General features: G+C 46.3%; 1 protein-coding gene across 1 annotated transcript in view; it reads left to right on the top strand.

Moving 5' to 3' along the window:
* Window positions 1–19,012, top strand: part of LOC147736607 (equilibrative nucleobase transporter 1-like) — a 569,280-nt gene that overhangs the window by 378,748 nt on the left and 171,520 nt on the right. Inside the window, exon 7 of the mRNA XM_086953785.1 lies at window positions 2,992–3,128. Coding sequence (XP_086809911.1) covers window positions 2,992–3,128 — 137 coding nt within the window. The remainder of the gene's footprint in view (window positions 1–2,991; window positions 3,129–19,012) is intronic.

Consider the following 19,012-nt stretch of genomic DNA (forward strand, 5'->3'; position numbering starts at 1 on the left):
GATACTTTGTAAAGTGCTTGCTTTCAGACAGTGTCCAATCTTTACTCATCTGATACATAGAGATCAATACAGCTTTATGCTGGTTCGAAGAACCATTATGAAACTGAGGCGCCTGATGCAAGTGCTGCATGAGGTGAAGGATCGTGATGATGAACTAACTGTGGTATCCAGATACTTAGCTAAGGCTTTTCAAAAAGTCAAGTGGCAATATCTCGTGGAGGTCCTGGAGGCTATGGGGTTTGGTCCCCAATTCTGCTTCGTGGTACGCTTGTCGTAAACCAAACCCCCATTGCTTGGGTGCGGGTGGGGCGGAGGTGCTCGGCACTCTGGGGGGTAGAGAGATGTACGTGGCAGGGATGTCCGCTGTTACGCCTCCTGTTTGCCATTGCGAGTGATTCAACAGAGATGATGGAGAGCGGGTTTGAGGTGGGGGGCGTTACTCACTTGGTGTCTTTATATGCAGAAGATACTTTACTTATTATTTTATCGTACCTCACTGCCTTTGGAGAAATATTGGGTCTCCACATGAACCATGTGTACCCATTGGGATCACTGGTTACCTGCGGGGCAGGGGAATAACAGGGGGTGCTTCCCCACTGGGAGCTGGACTCATACCTCACAAAAGTACAAGCAATTCAACACAGTGGGTGATTGAGGGACTGAGTTCCTCTGTGTGCTTCTGGACTGCACTTCCACTGTCTCTCATGGGTTAGGTAGCTGTTGCAAAGAGGGTGTTTGTGTCTCGGTACCTTTATGTTACCCAGCACTCCTTTCATGTGCTGCCCTTGGCTGTCTTCCGTAGGCTAAACTCCTTACTGACTTCCCTGATTGAAGTGGGGGGCTGTAGTAGAGTGGCCATGGCCCACCTAACTCTACCAATAGAGGACAGAGAGCTGGCGGTGATTTATCGCAGAACTATTTGGCTGCCCAAATACAACATACGGCTCATTGGTTGGTTGAAGAGGAAACCTTGGAGAAGACACTACTGGGAGATTACGGAGGACAAACTACCCTGTCCCAGCTCTTGATGGAGGTAGGCAGGGATGTGTCCTCAACTTAATTAGATGCACTGCTTTCCTGTGGGAGCGGACCATTAAAAGTGTCTTGGGTAAGGCCCTGTTTGCTTGTGACTTGATCTTCTGGGATCTCCTGGCCTTTAGTTTGTTGGGTACCTCAGTAGACTTGACTTCATGTAATACATTATATACAAATGGACACATATTACTTGAAATATTTTCTACATCGATATTTTTTACAACGAAATTTAAAGAATACTAAAAATGTTCTACCTATGATATTCGTGTCTCCTATATTTCTGAAATTGCAATATTCTTGGCAAAATATTTTTGTATCACAATATTGTTTTAGTTATTTTGTCCAAATACTGTACGCTCCCCAAACCTCAGAGCCCAAGTTTAGTGTTGCTGAGGAGTTTTGCCATCTTGAAAGTGTCCAAAGTGGATTGGGTTGGACCAGGAAAATGTTACCCCATTGGTTAGGATGCACCCAGGTGTTATTCTCACCCACTAGCTTGAGGCTGGCATAAATGTGGCACCTCCAGGCACTCACTTCGGACCAGTCCTAGAACTGAAAAGGATTAGAAGTGGTGTGGACTTGCTGAGACCCTAAAAGAGCCTCAAAGGACTAGACTTGTTCTCTTGAACTTAGAACAAAATAGACCGTCTCCAAGGCTCATAAGCTTGACAACCTGTTAAAGTTACAGACACACAACAAGTTAAAAAAGGCTTTTACCTGCAACCACTCAGCTGAGCAGTGGCAACTGGACCTGCACTAGACCCTGCTATGTGGCCTCTGCCTAACACCCTCTAAGTTAGTAATTAAACCCATTTGGTCATGGGGGCTTTAGAAGTGTACTCCTGAGGTGGATTGGCACTTAAAGGACTAAAGTCAGTATCGAAAATCTTTGACCGGGACAAACCTGTTTGTTGTAATCGACCTATGCTCCATCGCAGTCCGCATCAAATTGTGCATTGATCAGCCTACCACAACCATTGTTTGTCATTGGCACTTTGTTCTTCTTGGCACTACTTATTCGGTTTTTGCCATTTTGTTAATTAAATTGTATTATTGTGTTGCATTTCAGCTTTATTACTGTTTTGCTACTCTATAAATAATTTACTCATTGCTGTAATTTAAACATATCAGCTCTGTGCGATAGCTGTTAGAGGGTTGAGCTCAGGTTAATTTGGTGACTTTAGGGGTTCACCCTGGCAAGGGTTGTGAATATTCCTTCAGGTGGGTAGTCATCAGCTCTAATTAATATTCCACTTGTTACAGTCCGCTTCACCACACGGCTCACCAAGAGACTTCAGGTCACACAAAACACCACAGCCAGACTCACACTTAATCTCCCTCTCCGCACATCGCAAGTCCTCCACCGGCTCCCAGTTCACACAAATACACTCTTCGAGCTCCTAACACACATTTACAAAGCCCTGCACAATCTAGGCCCTGCATACCTGAACAGCTGCATATCTTCCATATACCAACCAGAAGCCTCTGCTTGGTCGGCCTGCTGGTCCATGTTATTTGCATAACTGTGGGCGCGCGTTCTTGTTCATGGCTCCAAAGCCTGGGACAAACCCCCTGCACATCAGAGCCATCAGCTCAAACATAGAATTTTGTAAAAAGCTCAAAACTGACTCTTTTAATAGTCCACAAGCAAGGCAGCACCCTACTTCTCTAGCGCCAGGATACCCTCCCAGGTAAAATGCATGCCATAAAAATAAACATAACATAACCAGGGTCGGACTATGAAAGAATATAGGCCCAGGCATCAAAATAAATGTGACCCCATTAGCAAATCGGAACGCTTAAAAAGTGGCCACATTTGCATATCGAGGCACTGCCTGATTCCCCTTTAGGGTGGTCCAACCCTGAACATAGCATGCAAATTGTCTCTGGGTGCAGAGGGTTGCTTTGGTTGATATGTTTCTTAACTCCTAACATGTATGTCTCTTATACGTGCAGTATCAGTTGTCAAAAGCCTTCTTCGCGCAGCCTGAGTGCATCAACTGCCGAATCCCAAGATGGCGCCGGGCGCAGACGTGGCACCGATGTGAACATGAATGAGGTTGACCAAGGACCGGAATCCATGGTGGATAGAGGTGATTGTTCCCTTCATGGTTCCATTCTCAGACCTTTGTAGGTTTACTTTAGTCTATCCTGCTTTTAACTTCTTCTCGTCGCAGCTTTATCGATTTGAGTGCTCTATCTCCAGCATTGAATATCCATATACTTACATATTGGCGTGCTTTGCTAAACCTGCTAGACTTGAGAGTGACTAATCACAGCACAATCAATCACTCTATGCATTCTCCAGGTTGAACAGGTTGAATTGAATTTGCAAAGGTTTGCCTGCTCTGGTACTAGTCTAAGTATTACATACATATGCATTTGGAATAATGCCCATGATGCAAAACTGTGTGTTCGAAGCATGGGTGCTGTAGATATGCACGCTTTGCATACTCCTCCCATCTAGTGTTGGGTCCGGATGTTTGCAAGTTTTTTCTTCTTCAAAGAAGTCTTTCCTAGTCACGAGGTAAGGTGACTCCTCCTTTTGGGGATAGTGCGCATGGTCATCGATGGATCAGAGACCGTTCAAATTCTGCCATTAATGTCACGTGAAGTATCCACACAGGGTGTGTAACTTGTGCTTGTCCCCGGGGCACAAGGAAGAAGACTGCGACACTTGCAGCAGATCATTTTGATCAAAGAAAACTCTTTGCAATCATCTGGCTCGACGTCGAGAGATAAAGCATCGAAGACACACCAGACATCTACGGTGAATATTCCGGTCAAGATGACATTGAGGCATCAGCGACAGAGGAGGATGAAGCCTTCTCCGCGCAGGACTCAGACTCTGAGCTCGAGATAGACATCGATGCCAAAGAACTGCCGCATGGACAAGGTGACATGAACCCCGAAGACCACTCGCCACTAAAAACCACTCACAAAAAAACACACAACGGACACGCTAGGAACGCGAGGCACTGCAGCAGCGCTCTGCTCCTTGTTTTTAAACCTGTTTGCATATTGTCTTATGTTTTATAAATCCTCATTAGCGTTTCTTTGATAAAACCTTACTCGCACTTTACTTCTGTTTCCTCCAGGTCGCCGCCCTGTTCCACCACAGCTTGTGCCGATTGTGTGGAGGGCGTACCTGACCTTGTTGCACGGCCCCCGAGGGTGTAACTTTACCGCCAGAGGCGGGACCGGTGCCTATTTAGGCGGAGACTCTACCTCCCGCGCAGCGGACACGCTAGGAACGCGAGGCACTGCAGCAGCGCTCTGCTCCTTGTTTTTAAACCTGTTTGCATACTGTCTTATGTTTTAAAAAATCCTCATTAGCGTTTCTTTGATAAAGCCTTACTCTCACTTTACTTCTGTTTCCTCCAGGTCGCCGCCCCGTTCCACCACGGCTTGTGCCGATTGTGTGGAGGGCGTACCTGACCTTGTTGCACGGCCCCCGAGGGTGTAACTTTACCGCCAGAGGCGGGACCGGTGCCTATTTAGGCGGAGACTCTACCTCCCGCGCAGCGGGCCGCCAAAGGCGAGCCCCTCTGCGCCCGTCCGCGCTGGTCCGTCGCCTGTCGCCCAGTTCCCTGATTGTCGCACTATTGATGGCGCCCTATGCCAGGGATGAGCTGCTTGCTCTTAGACCTCAGACTGAGTGCCTGGCGCATGCATGTCACCCTGGTTCCTCTACCATAAACTGCATTTATTGCGGATTTAAGGCTTCTGGGGTTTGCCATTCACTATCCTGTTTAACCCTAGCGCCCACCAGCTCTTCCAAGCTTCACATACTAAGTTTTAATTGCAGGTCTCTGGTAAAGCACCATGAGGACGTCCACGAGCTCCTCCTAGATGAAAGGCCAGATGTTCTGTTTTTGACAGAAACATGGCTATCTGAGGATTCTACGGCTACCCTAGATCTGGCCCTCCCTCCTGAATATCTTATATGTGTTCAAAACAGACCTATCGATAGGGGTGGTGGACTGGGGGTGATTTACAAGGCCAAATACACTTGCACCCTTAAGGCCATTAGCTTAGCCAGTAGCGAATGCGCACTATTTAAGATAAAAGTCTCTGACACATTTACTCTTATAGGGCTTCTTGTATACCATCCCCCAGGACCGGCAAGTGCATTTCAAGAGTCGCTATTAGCAACTATTTCGTCACTAGCGCTTCAATCAGCAAATTTCAGTATTTTTGGTGATTTCAATCTTCACCTCGAGCGGCAAGACTACCCCAATATATCGAAGTTTCTTGGCAATTTAGAAGCATGCCAGCTTCATCAACTGATTGTGGGACCCTCTCATCAGGCAGGCCACCTCCTTGACCCAGTTTTTACTAATATAGAGGAAGTTACAGCGGAATCCCCCAGCCCTCTTAGCTGGACTGATCACTTTTTGGTGTCCGTTTCAGTTAGGATCCCAGTCAGCGGTAGGGAGACCCCTCCTCCCTCTTTACGGAGGCGTCCTTGGAACAGCCTAGATAAAGCTCAGTTTGGAGCTAGGCTTAACCAGACCCGTCCTGTTTGGTCAGGTAACATGGATGAAGCAGACTATGCTTATAGAGAGTGGATAAATAACTCTCTAGACCATTTTATCCCCATGAAATATTCGAGACCTAGGCGAGTTCAGACCCACCCCTGGTATTCGGAGACTCTTGCGGAAACTAAAAAACACTGTAAGCTCCTAGAACGTACCTGGAGACGATCGTATGACCCCCTAGCTAAAACTAAATTTAGAATGGCCACTAAAGCTTATCATAAGCTTATAAAGAAAACTAAAGCCATTTACTACACTGACCTGATCATTTCAAGTACAAATCGCTCCAAAACTATCTTTTCCCTGGTAAAAGATATGACTAAAGCCCCGGTAGGCACAGGCAATCTGATAGTGTCAGACGCACAGTGTGAAGAACTATCTGGCTTTTTTATCAACAAAGTTAAAGGTATATATGATTCTTTACAACTGGACTGCCCGCTGGGGTCCTCTAATCCTGACAGTCATCTCTGACCCTCTCTACTCCCTCCTGATTCTCCCATCTATAGAACAGCCAGGGATGGAACACCTAGCCCTATGAGTAAAATCAGGGTCTCCGGATGATCCCATTAAAACGGATCTGTTCAGATCACTTCATGGCTCTGTCCTGGAGGAAGGGCGGGAGCTGATTAATCGATCTTTACAGCAAGCCGAGGTTCCCAAATCCTGGAAACATGCCAAAGTACTACCCCTCTTGAAAAAAACAACTTTGGATCCCTTAAGGCCAGACAGTTTTCGACCTATTTCGCTGCTTCCCTATCTTGCGAAAGTGGCGGAAGCACATGTCAATTCCATTCTGACTGCCTACTTGAGTCTAATGGGATCCTTGATGAGTCCCAGCATGGCTTCCGTGCTAATCACAGTACGGAGTCTGCCCTGTTAACAGTTACAGAACATCTAAGGGCCTCCCTGGATATGGGTGCAACCTCTATCTTGGTTTTGCTGGATTTGAGTGCAGCCTTTGACACGGTCTCCCACAAGATACTACTTGAGAGACTATGGGAGATCGGAGTCAGGGAAACGGCCCTGGACTGGTTTGCGTCTTTTTTATCTGACCGCTCCTTCCAGGTGCACGCCCCGCCGTACTCATCCAGCAAGCTCCCTCTTGAATGTGGAGTACCTCAGGGGCTGTGCTCAGTCCCACATTGTTTAATGTGTACGTCCGCCCCCTGGCCTTGTTGGCCCAGGAACGTAAGATCTTACTAACATCATATGCGGACGACACGCAACTTATTTTCAACTTTTCTAACAAAAATGTGGAGGACCAAATTAAATTCCAGGAAGACATTCTGGCGATCTCAAGGTGGCTATCCAACAACTGCCTTCAGCTTAATGCCTCCAAAACAGAGGTACTCCTGATTGGCAATGGCACGCAGACTTGGGAAGAGCACAGGTGGCCTCAGGCGCTGGGACCTGCTCCTATACCCAAGGAGTCAGTAAAAAACCTGGGGGTGTTATTGGGCAATAAACTCAACTTGGAGTCTCATGCTCAAAAAGTGGCAGGTACCTGCTTTGCTGCTTTGGGCGTCTTCGCTCTCTTAAACCCATTCTATTTTTTTTTTAGCCTACTACTCGTCAGATTATAGTCCAGGCTTTAGTTATATCTCACCTGGACTACTGCAATGCCCTCATGCTAGGATCCAACAAGACTGCAATAAATAGGTTGCAAAGGGCAGAGAACGCTGCCGCCCGCGTTCTATTTGCTCTACCTAAGACCTGTCACACGTCCCCCCTTCTCCGTCGACTACACTGGCTTCCTATACAACAGCGCATTCACTTCAAAACCCTTTGCCTTACCCATAAAATCCTGTATAATGTTGGCCCCCATACTCTGCAGGGAATGTGCTCTTTCTATACTCCCACGCGCGCACTCCGCTAGGCGGACCTCTCACTTGCCTGTACTGTCAGAATTCGGAGGAGCAGAGCAGGTGGCCGCTCCTTCAGGTATTTGGCCCCTAAGCTCTGGAATTCTATCCCCCCTAAAGCTCGGGCCACTCCAAATCACCTGCAATTCCGAAAACTTATAAAAACCTGGTTGTTTGCATCCATCTAATACCTCCTTTACCATACTAGGATCTGGCATGTCTGCAAGCGCTGGGACGCCCCGTCGCTGGGGTAGCCATGCGCTATACAAGACCACACATAACATAATATAACATAACAACTCTTTGGCACCACCTCTGCCTTCTGACCAAGGTCCACACTGAGACGACATTTCTGACACCCTGCCTACAGCCCAGGGCTGTACTGGCCGTAGTGAGCACCGCACATTCCCGGTGGACTGGAAGGGTGGGGGCGCTTTTGGACCAGTGGGAGGCGTTCTTTTGTTACTGGGGGCCAGTCTTGCAGCACTGCTGCAAGATCAGCCCCCTGTAACAAAAGCACAGCAGTGTTTCCCAAAAACTGGATCAAACCATGCTAGCTGGCGAGAAACTGAAAGTGGAATGCCTGCCCGGTGAAAAGAGCTTGCATAATACAGGGCTAAGCATGCTGGTGGTAATGGACATTCCAACGCAGACTTGAGCTAGTAAAAACAGTGTCTCGTGGCTGAAGGGGGTAATGGACACGGGTGGTTAGCTTAACGTGTGCAAGGCACATAAATAAGAAGTTCAGAAAATGTCCCAGATGTGGCGGGTTCGCCAGGGTGGCGAAATCGGCCGTATTAGAGAGAAGGCAATCCTGTAAAAATGAGCATGAAGCCCATAAGTACCTAGTTAGAAGGACGAATGTGCAGGGGCAGGAGATATGGTGATAACTGCTTACAGTGGATGGCAACGCGAAGGTAGTGGTTTATTTAAATCGGAACCTCAGTTGCGGGTTCCGGTCTGGGAGCCAGCCGTGCTGGATTGCAGTGGCATGTCTAGCCAGGAAGATGGCTGCGCAAGCTGGGAGACGGTTCAATGTCCTAAAGAGGGATAGAATGTGGCTGTGAGCCGGAAGAATGCAGCCGCGGTTGGACTGAACAAGAAGAGAACTGAAGCTACTTACCAACTAGCATTGAGAGAGGAACTGCATAGTACTTTGGGTTCATCTCGGGGACTGTATATTATCGTAGGCTTCATCTCGGGGATGGCGTAGTATCTTAGGATTCACCTCAGGAACTGCATAGTATCTTAGGCTTCATCTCGGGTACTGCATAGTATATTAGGTTTCATCTCAGGGATTGCATAGTATTTTAGGTTTCATCTCGGGTACTGCATAGTATCTTGGGCTTCATCTCAGGGACTGCATAGTGTCTTGGGCTTCATCTCTGGTACTGCATAGTATCTTAGGCTACATCTTGTGTACTGCGTAGTATCTTAGGCTTCATTTCGGGTACTGCATAGTATCTTAGGCTTCATCTCAGGAACAGCATAGTAGCTTAAGCTTCATCTCAGGTACTGCGTAGTATCTTAGGCTTCATCTCAGGGACTGCGTAGTATCTTAGGCTTCATCTCAGGGACTGCGTAGTATCTTAGGCTTCATCTCTGGTACTGCATAGTATCTTAGGCTACATCTCGGGTACTGTGTAGTATCTTAGGCTACATCTCGGGTACTGTGTAGTATCTTAGGCTACATCTCGGGTACTGTGTAGTATCTTAGGCTACATCTCGGGTACTGCGTAGTATCTTAGGATTTATCTCGGGTACTGCATAGTATCTTAGGCTACTTCTCAGGGACTGCATAGTATCTTAGGCTATATCTCGGGTACTGCGTAGTATCTTAGGCTACTTCTCAGGGACTGCATAGTATCTTAGGCTACATCTCGGGTACTGTGTAGTATCTTAAGCTACATCTAGGGGACTACATAGTATATTAGGTTTCATCTCAGGGATTGCGTAGTATCTTAGACTTCATCTCGAATACTGCGTAGTATCTTAGGCTTCATCTTGGGTCTGCATAGTATCTTAGGATTCATCTCGGGTACTGCATAGTATCTTAGGCTACTTCTCAGGGACTGCATAGTATCTTAGGCTACATCTCGGGTACTGCATAGTATCTTAGGCTACATCTCGGTTACTGCATAGTATCTTAGGCTATATCTTGGGTACTGTGTAGTATCTTAGGCTATATCTCGGGTATTGCGTAGTATCTTAGGCTTCATCTCAAGTACTGCATAGTATTTTAGGCTTCATCTCAGTGATTGCATAGTATCTTAGGTTTCATCTTGGGTCTGCATAGTATCTTAGGCTACATCTCGGGTACTGCATAGTATCTTAGGCTACTTCTCAGGGACTGCATAGTATCTTAGGCTACATCTTGGGTACTGCGTAGTATCTTAGGCTACTTCTCGGGTACTGTGTAGTATCTTAGGCTTTATCTCGGGTACTTTGTAGTATCTTAGGCTATATCTCGGGTATTGCGTAGTATCTTAGGCTTCATCTCAAGTACTGCATAGTATCTTAGGCTTCATCTCAGTGATTGCATAGTATCTTAGGTTTCATCTTGGGTCTGCATAGTATCTTAGGCTACATCTCGGGTACTGCATAGTATCTTATGTTACTTCTCAGGGACTGCATAGTATCTTAGGCTACATCTTGGGTACTGCGTAGTATCTTAGGCTACTTCTCGGGTACTGCATAGTATCTTAGGCTACTTCTCAGGGACTGCATAGTATCTTAGGCTACATCTCGGGTACTGCGTAGTATCTTAGGCTACATCTCGGGTACTACATAGTATATTAGGTTTCATCTCAGGGATTGCGTAGTATCTTAGACTTCATCTTGAGTACTGCGTAGTATCTTAGGCTTCATCTCGGGTACTGCATAGTATCTTAGGCTACATCTCTGGTACTGTGTAGTATCTTAGACTACATCTCAGGGACTGCGTAGTATCTTAGGCTTCATCTCGGGTACTGCATAGTATCTTAGGCTACATCTCGGGAACTGCGTAGTATCTTAGGCTTCATCTCTGGTACTGCATAGTATCTTAGGCTACATCTCGGGTACTGTGTAGTATCTTAGGCTACATCTCGGGTACTGCGTAGTATCTTAGGATTCATATCGGGTACTGCATAGTATCTTAGGCTACTTTTCAGGGACTACATAGTATATTAGGTTTCATCTCGGGGATTGCGTAGTATCTTAGGCTTCATCTCAGGGAGTGCATAGTATCTTAGGCTACATCTCGGGTACTGCGTATCTTAGGCTATATCTCGGATACAGTGTAGTATGTTAGGCTTTATCTCGGGTACTGTGTAGTATCTTAGGCTACATCTCGGGTACTGCATAGTATCTTAGGCTATATCTCGGGTATTGCGTAGTATCTTAGGCTTCATCTCAAGTACTGCATAGTATCTTAGGCTTCATCTCAGTGATTGCATAGTATCTTAGGTTTCATCTTGGGTCTGCATGGTATCTTAGGCTACATCTCGGGTACTGCCTATTATCCTAGGCTACATCTTGGGTACTGCCTAGTATCTTAGGCTACATCTCGAGTACTGCATAGTATCTTAGGCTACATCTCGGGTACTGTGTAGTATCTTAGGCATCATCTCAGGGGCTGAATAGTATCTTAGGCTTAATCTCTGGTACCTCATAGTATCTTAGGCTACATCTCGGGTACTGCGTAGTATCTTAGGCTACATCTCTGGGACTGCGTAGTATCGTAGGCTACATCTCCGGCACATGATTTTCATATGCTTCATCTGGAGTACTGTATAGTATCTTTGGCTATATCTCGGGTACCACATAATATCTGCTTTGAAAGTTCCGTGGCAGAACCAGCACCCCTTAGGGAGCCAAATGATCTGTTCATTTCTGGACTAAAGTGTGTGGCTGTCTCATGAGTCCACCACGTGGCGACTGGTGCTAGAGTAATCAGGAATTGATCCAATGGTCTATGCCTGGCATTGAGTCCAGATCAGGAACAACAGCCCACACTGGAGCGAACCTTTGTGGTAGCGCCCAAATTTAGTTCTCTGAGATTAGCACACAAGCATTTACCAGATTTTGAGAGAGATCAGCCCTCTAAAGTCATATTTGTTGGTCCTGCTAGAGATGCCATGAGCAGAACCACTCTAGCGAGTGGCCATCTTCACAGAGGCCAATCTCCGCCCCCTCACACTGTTTTACTGCCAAAACTGTTATGATGTAACTTTTCCTCCCTTATTCTGCTGAAGTCTTCCAGTCTTCAATGTCCACCATCCCAATTGATTCTAAGGAAATCTCTACCTCAAACCCCTGTCTGCTGTAGTCCGCTTGTGGATTTTAGTTCCAGCGATCTGAATTTTTTCCATAAAATCAAAAGCAAGGAATGATGCAAGAGTTCTTCCCAGACAGGTGTGACTTAGAATGCATTAGAAGGAATTTCTGGTCTGTCATGTGGCCCTCCTTTGATGTTACAGGTCCTCTATCTCCATTTCACATTCAGGAAAGAGACTTTGACGGGAGGAGTTAAGTCAGCAAGTTAAAGCCAAACACTGCACATAATAGACATCTGAATGTGAAGTTACATGTATATCTGAAGATTTGGTTTTTAGGTCTCATGGCGTTAACCGCGCGAAGCGCGGTCTCGCCAGAGACCTTTTGTTAGCGACCCAGCTTTCCAGGAGACAGTACCTGGCCGCGCGCATCTACTCTGGCAGAAGGCGATTTGAGCGGGCCACGGGCACGAGAACGTGCTCGCTGTGGCAAGCTCCTGTCTCCTGGAAAGCTGTAACACACAACCACACCTCCCCCTGCTTACGCATGCGCACACACAAAGACACACACACGAGCACACCTACACACACGCACACACACATACAGAGACCCCCACACATACACACACGCACACCCCCCTACCCCCTACAACTAAGCCCCACTTACCGCCACTCCGGACTTCTGCATCCTCCGCGGGGCTCTCCCTCGGCATGGGAGCCCCGCGTCACCAGCACTGCTTTTCTGCCCAGGCACTCCGTGGGCGCGGGCTTCCAAAGATGGAAGTCCCGCCCCACTGCAGGTTTCGTTTTTGCTCACGGTTTCGGTTTTGCTTACGTCTTGTTAATGGACTTTGACCGCTGCTGAGGAAACAGACACTTTGGTGTGCAGCACATCAACCTGGCCCGGTCTGCAACCGCCGCGCCCATTTTACAACACACAGATCAGAGCTCCAAGCACGAAGTGTATAAAGGACCGAGGCGACTGCCCTGTTACTGCCAAAGCAGAGCGCGGCCGTTTCCAGCAGAGGAGTCCATCCTTCATGCTGGACCCAAAGGCAGGAGTAAGGCCTCACTGTCAGTGAGTACCACTCAATCTGTGATATCAACTTCGGTTATTTGCAGTGCTAAGAAACAGCAGAAGTGTGGTATGAGGCGCTATATAAACACAACACTAATATTGATAAGTGATTCTGCCGAATGTGAGATTAGCTAGTTAATGTGTCTGTATTTCTAAGGACAGCGCATGGTGTCAGTAGTGTGCCCATGTAATAATCTGAGCACCTCAGGTTTCACCATATATATCTGGAGGCTCTTGTGTAGCTTTCAAAAAGCTCCTGTCCGAGTCCCAGCAATCCTCAGGGAACTAGAGTGCGCTAGTCCAGTGACCAGCACTGCTTTTAGTATTTATATATTTATGTGTTTGATTTCCATCACACTAAACATAGCTCCAGGGTGCACTTCGCAGCGCTAGGGAGCAATCGACGGGCTCCGTAGTCAATCAGTGTAATAGATACAATATTAACATCATCATTTCTGTGTTTACAGCCATAAACCGAGTAAAAGAACGCGTGCACTGTTGCCTTGTTGCAACAGGTGCTCGCAGCGGCTTCTTCCAAAGCAGGAAGGACTGCACTGCCACTGACGTGATACCTGAACATTAAACTTGCCTCCTTTTTGGGACATCATCGTTCCTCGTCCTGGGGTTGATTAGGGAAGATGCGAATTAGAATGTCAGCCCACCCCTAGTGAAGTACTGTGACCGCATGGTCCTTGCAAGCACCAGGGAACTGGGCAGGCGCTGTGGCGCCATAACACCTGAGTAGGCTGAACATTTTATTAAAGGGGAGGAGATGTGTGCGGTCTACCAACTGTGCTGATGTGAAATCTTGTGTCGGTGCTCTAATCCCAGCGCTAAAAAATGTGTCTGGGTAAATGTTGGTAGTTTAAAAGTGGAGTTCTAATCTAATCCCAGCCTGAGTACCTGACAGAAACGAGGGATTCTGGGCAAATCCTACAAGGACTCCACTCCTAGTCTTAAAGGGATGGTCAAGGGGTCAGACAAGCTACCGAGGCGCGTGCAGCTTTAGTGGTAACATGAATAGGCCGTATGTGCTCCCTCGTCACACATAGCTGAACTGTTCTTCGCAGTCTGCTCTCCCTGTTAGTCACTCAGCTCATATTGGATCATTTGCACGTTTGCCTCGCTTTTCCCACTCTTCTTTACCCAAGTCCTTCCAGGCTCTTCTGCACATGTTCTCCACCTGTCCACCAAAGTTCCTCCTCACGCCTTCATTTCCGTATAAGCCATACACAAGTTGTTTCTTATTCATGCACTACAAAATTGAGTGGAACGGTGTAATGTGCGCTATATTGAGGGGGGAGGTTAGGACACAGTTGTTTTTTTTATTTGTGGGCGTGGGGACGTGACATGATTTGCTCAGAAGCTCCTGTGTATTGCTCTTTACCTTCTGTCTTTGTACACCTCACAAGAGAGTTGCCAGTAAGTCACATGCAAAGCTATCCCTACTACACCCTCACGCTCACATACACCCTCACCCTCACACACCCTCACCCTCCCTCACACCTCACCCCCCCTCACACCCCCTCACCCACACCTTCACACCTCCTCACCCTCAAACCCCCTCACCCTCACACCCCCTCAAACTTACACACCCTCACTCACCCTTACACCCTCACACGCCCTCACCCTCACCCCCCCTAAACCCTCACACCCCCTCACCCTCACACCCCCTCACCTTCACACCCTCACCCCCCCAGACCCTCACACACCCTCACACCCCCACACCGCCTCACCCTTCACACCCCCTCACCCTCACACCCCCTCACCCTCACAGCCTCTCACCCTCACACACCCCCTCACCCTCACACCCCCTCACACCCCCTCACACACCCTCACACACCCTCACACACCCTCACCAGCATAGCATAACAAAACACAGCATAGCATAACAAAACACAGCATAGCATAACAAAACACAGCATAGCATAACAAAACACAGCACAGCATAATAAAAAAGCACAGGATAGCAAAAGATAGCATAGCATAATTATTCCCAACTCTCCCATTATTATTGAGCAACATCTGACAGTTTGCAAATCATCTTTATACACCAATTCAGAGTTTTCGCAAACATTTATGCAACGCATTGTCATACACAATGCCAATAACTCAAACTTTAATGCTGCGAGACCTATTGCATTGTAAATGCTTGTTATAGTAGTTTTCGTTGTAAAATGAGCCAAAATTAAGTTTTAATTCATTGTTTACATGTTTTGCAGCAAAAATGCCTTCTATAAACATATAGTGCCAGTGGAAAAAAATGTTCTTCATTCATACATCCCGTATTGTCACCTTGTACTTCTGTGCAAACCTTTGTACAAAGACGGTTGATGTACCAAGGTGACAGATGTGGCAGCCTTAGATTAAACTGTTGCCGTTTCAGTCAGAGCACATGCGGCTGGGCTCTTCTAAGAAAGCTCATCCACTCCAAATGTCAAAGACACTAGACATGCAAAACAAAATAATGCTGTGGGAATGGGACATGCCACAAATACATACTTTTGGGTTTGATTTAGTACTCAAACTTATCGCCTTTAGTACTGTTTAGATCATTGGGCCCATTTCACAAAGGTAAACTTACACTCTTGTGTAATTTTAATAAATGTTCCGCATTCACGAAGTTGAACTTAGATCAAAATTCTAACTTTACTACTTTTCGGTATTCACAAAGGTGAACTTAGACCAAAAGTCTAACTTTACTACTTTTCGGTATTCACAATGGTAAGTAACTACTATTAAACTTAGACTTTTGGTCTAAGTTTAGCTTTGTGAATACAGAAAAGCAGTACACGTACACAATTGTCCTTTCCGTGAGTGTTCTGCCTCCAAACTATGTCACTGCAGGAAACCACAATCTTTGGCACCTCCTCCACCTGTGACAAACATCATACACCCATACCTGTTACATTTATTCCAGACTCACAAGCCTTTTTTTAGTCTAGACTAGCGCAGCGGGCATGCGCTGCTCTAGGAGATGACCTTTTGGAATCGGTCTGCACTTTTCCAATACTCTTGCGTGTGGCGGCATACACCTTGCAGGGACGAGCAGCGACGTGCAGGGGTCATCTGTTTCGAATTACGGTGGGCGTGTGCGCTTGTTTACATTTGCGTGTCTCAAAAAAGCGGCGGCGCACTTCATTTTCCCTCTCTGGCCCCTAGCGCATGGTGAGCACTTTATCTCTTTACTTTAATTGTGCCCTGCTTGCATTGCTTCCCTTTTAGTCCCCACCCACACTGCTCTCCGAGAAGCCGGGACACCTCTTTAGAGAAACAGCACTGCAGGAATCAGGAAAGACATTGGCGTCAAGACTACAACGACATGTGGAAAACACGCTATAAAGCAGCCCTGTTAAAATATAAACGTCTTATAATTATAGAAAAAAGTAACTACTATACCAGAACAAAAGAAACAGCACAAAACTCCACTAAACAACTGTTTCATATAGTTTCCACTTTGTCAGGGCCAGTGGTCAGTTCTATCAAAGAAGTCTCCCAGTCATAGCCAGTTTTTTCCAAGACCAGGTGGGCCACATCTACTCAAATTTTAACACACCTTTAGAGGACTTGAACCAGTCAGATGACAATAACATGATTGGAGAGTCCCCCGGTTTTATGGAATTCAGATCCGTGTCGGTGGAACTGGCCACTGATTTGATTAAGACAGTCAAATCAGGGTCCCCTTCTGACCCATGCCCCCGTCAGTCTTAAAAACGATTTCGGACCTGATACGCACTAATTTAATGAGCATCTGCAATGCTATGTTTTGCTTGGGCACCTACCCTTCAATACGGAAAAAGGCCATTATTCAACCAGTGCTAAAGAAAATTAATCTTGACCCAGGAGAAACTAAAAACTACAGACCAATCGCACGTTTACCTTTTCCAGTGAAGATCTTTGAAAAAATTATGAATGCCCAGTTAACGCAGTTTATTGAAGAGAACAAACTGTTAGATGACACCCAATTTGGCTTTAAGAAAGGACGTGGCACGGAGACTGCTCTTATCGAAGTATCAGATGAAATCAGAATGGAGCTAGACAGAGGAGGTGCCGCTGTCCTGGTGCTACAGGATTTATCAGCAGCTTTTAACACGGTTGATCATGTCACTTTGATCAACCGTGTCTCAGCCCTAGGTGTCGGACGAAAGGCCAAGGCTCTTCTGTCCTCTTTTCGCTCCGAACGGACTCAGTCAGTCCGCATGGGCGACTATAACTCATCAGTCTTTGCTCTTCCCAGTGGTGTTCCGCAGGGATCGTCGCTGAGCCCAACCCTGTGTAATATATACGTGAAGGACTTGGCACAAGTATTCCAGACTTTTGGATTGGGTCTCACGTCCTATGCTGACGACGCACAACTTGTGCTAGCGGTGCATAAAGACGGGGAACCAGTGGCGGCAGGCTTTCATGATGGCATGCTGGCCATCAGTTCATGGATGGAAAATAATTGCCTTAAATTAAATTCGAGAAGAAGAAACAAAGTGCCCACACCTCTCAGAATAAACAATGATTCAAGAAATTGTACAAGTGTAACTTAATGACACATGTGGAGGTACTTTTATATATACCCTCTACTCATAATTTTTATATTTTTCAGAAATTTGTTTTGAAAAAGCAAGAAAAAGGTAAACCCACAAAAACGATACAGTGATTATACAAACTATTGTAAACAATTATAAACAACAACAATTCATGAAAAACGTGAATACACAGAACAAAAATGCTAACGTCACATTTAGTAATTCATGGTTACATATAAATGCCTGAAACCATGAATTACTGGATTTATATTTGTTGATCCATGTGCCTGCTCTTTCACCTAGTATCTTGTTAAGTTCGTACTTCCTTTTCGTCAGATCAGTCAGGGTGTTTTTGTCTGCTATGTTGGCGCAGTGGCCTTTTTCGAGATTTTTGATCTGCTCCTCAAGTTCGGCTATTTTCTTGTTCCTGCCCTTGTTCATTCTGGCTTTGATTTTTATTAGTTTGCCTCGTATCGTGGCTTTTAGGGCTTCCCAGAGGGTTTGTCTACCTCTGTATTGTCATTGAATGCTAGGTATTCTGTAATGGCTACTTCAATTTCTGCTATGTTTCCGGGGATTTGTAGGATGTCGCTGTTAAATCTCCATCTACGGCTCGGCGTTTCATTGTGCCTGCCACTAACCGTCAGGGTGATGTGTGCATGGTCTGAGATTGTGATTGTGGCTATTTCCGTTTGTTCTATCAGGTGCGTGTGAGAGTCAGACATTAGGATATAGTCGATTCTGCTGTATGAGTTGTGTGGGTGAGAGTAGAAGGTGAAGTTGCACTGTAGCCTGTTAACCAGCCCAGTGCCAGTGCTCGTTCCCTAAAGTATGATGCATGTGAATTGGTAACCCCAATTGGCAAGGACGTTAACCCTTTGATAAGTCCCTGAAAAGTGGTTCCAGGGGTGTCTAGCTCATGGGAGTTAAGGGGGTCCGCAAATAAAGAGGTGACAGCAGGCCTCCTCGACTTTGCCCGCGACATGATTGACAATGCCACAGCACTATTTTTAGTATGTGGCAGTCATCCCTAAGGTAGGCCTCCTAAACCCAGAAGGCAGGGTACATTATTTTAAAGGTGTGAGCCTATCAGTGCAAGCTTATATGTCCCTAGAGGAACCTCCTTCTATCAGGGGCAAAGTGTCCAAAGCATCTAAGTTGGCAACACTATGTCAGAAAAAGGTCCAGGGAGAAAGCAAAAGGTTTAGGGACGTTAGCCAAAAAGTACCAAGTCCTACACTTATGTTTATCCCCCTGGAGTAAATCTCCGAAACCTCCACTTGAGCCTAGAGGCCTAGCTGATGGACCTTCAGTGTTTTCATTTCTTGTTTCAACAACTCTACCTTTTCTTTGTGTGCTGCACCAGAGTCCTTTAATGCTGATAGTGTGTTCTGATATTTTTAAGCACCTCTTTCACTTTGCCAAGTTCCTTTCTGAGGGTATGGTACAGGTGCTTTCAATATCAGGAAAAGAGTTCAGTTCTACTGCCCACGTCAAACTTTGACATCATCCTCATTGCACCAGGCAATTATCCCCAAGTTCACCCGCGCTCAAATAGGCGGACACTCCTTCCAGGTGCAATCCACCCAACTTTGGAATAGTTTGCTTCTTGTCCTCAGACAGATGCAGGCAGGACCTTCTCACCTTCAGAAAGGCACTTGATTATTTCAGCAATAGTACATTTTTCAAACCCTGGTCAGCTTTTTTGTCAGCCCAGCCTAGAAGT

This window comes from Lissotriton vulgaris, chromosome 1_2 (assembly GCF_964263255.1).
Source record: "Lissotriton vulgaris chromosome 1_2, aLisVul1.2, whole genome shotgun sequence".
In the NCBI taxonomy this organism is placed as follows: Eukaryota; Metazoa; Chordata; class Amphibia; order Caudata; family Salamandridae; genus Lissotriton; species Lissotriton vulgaris.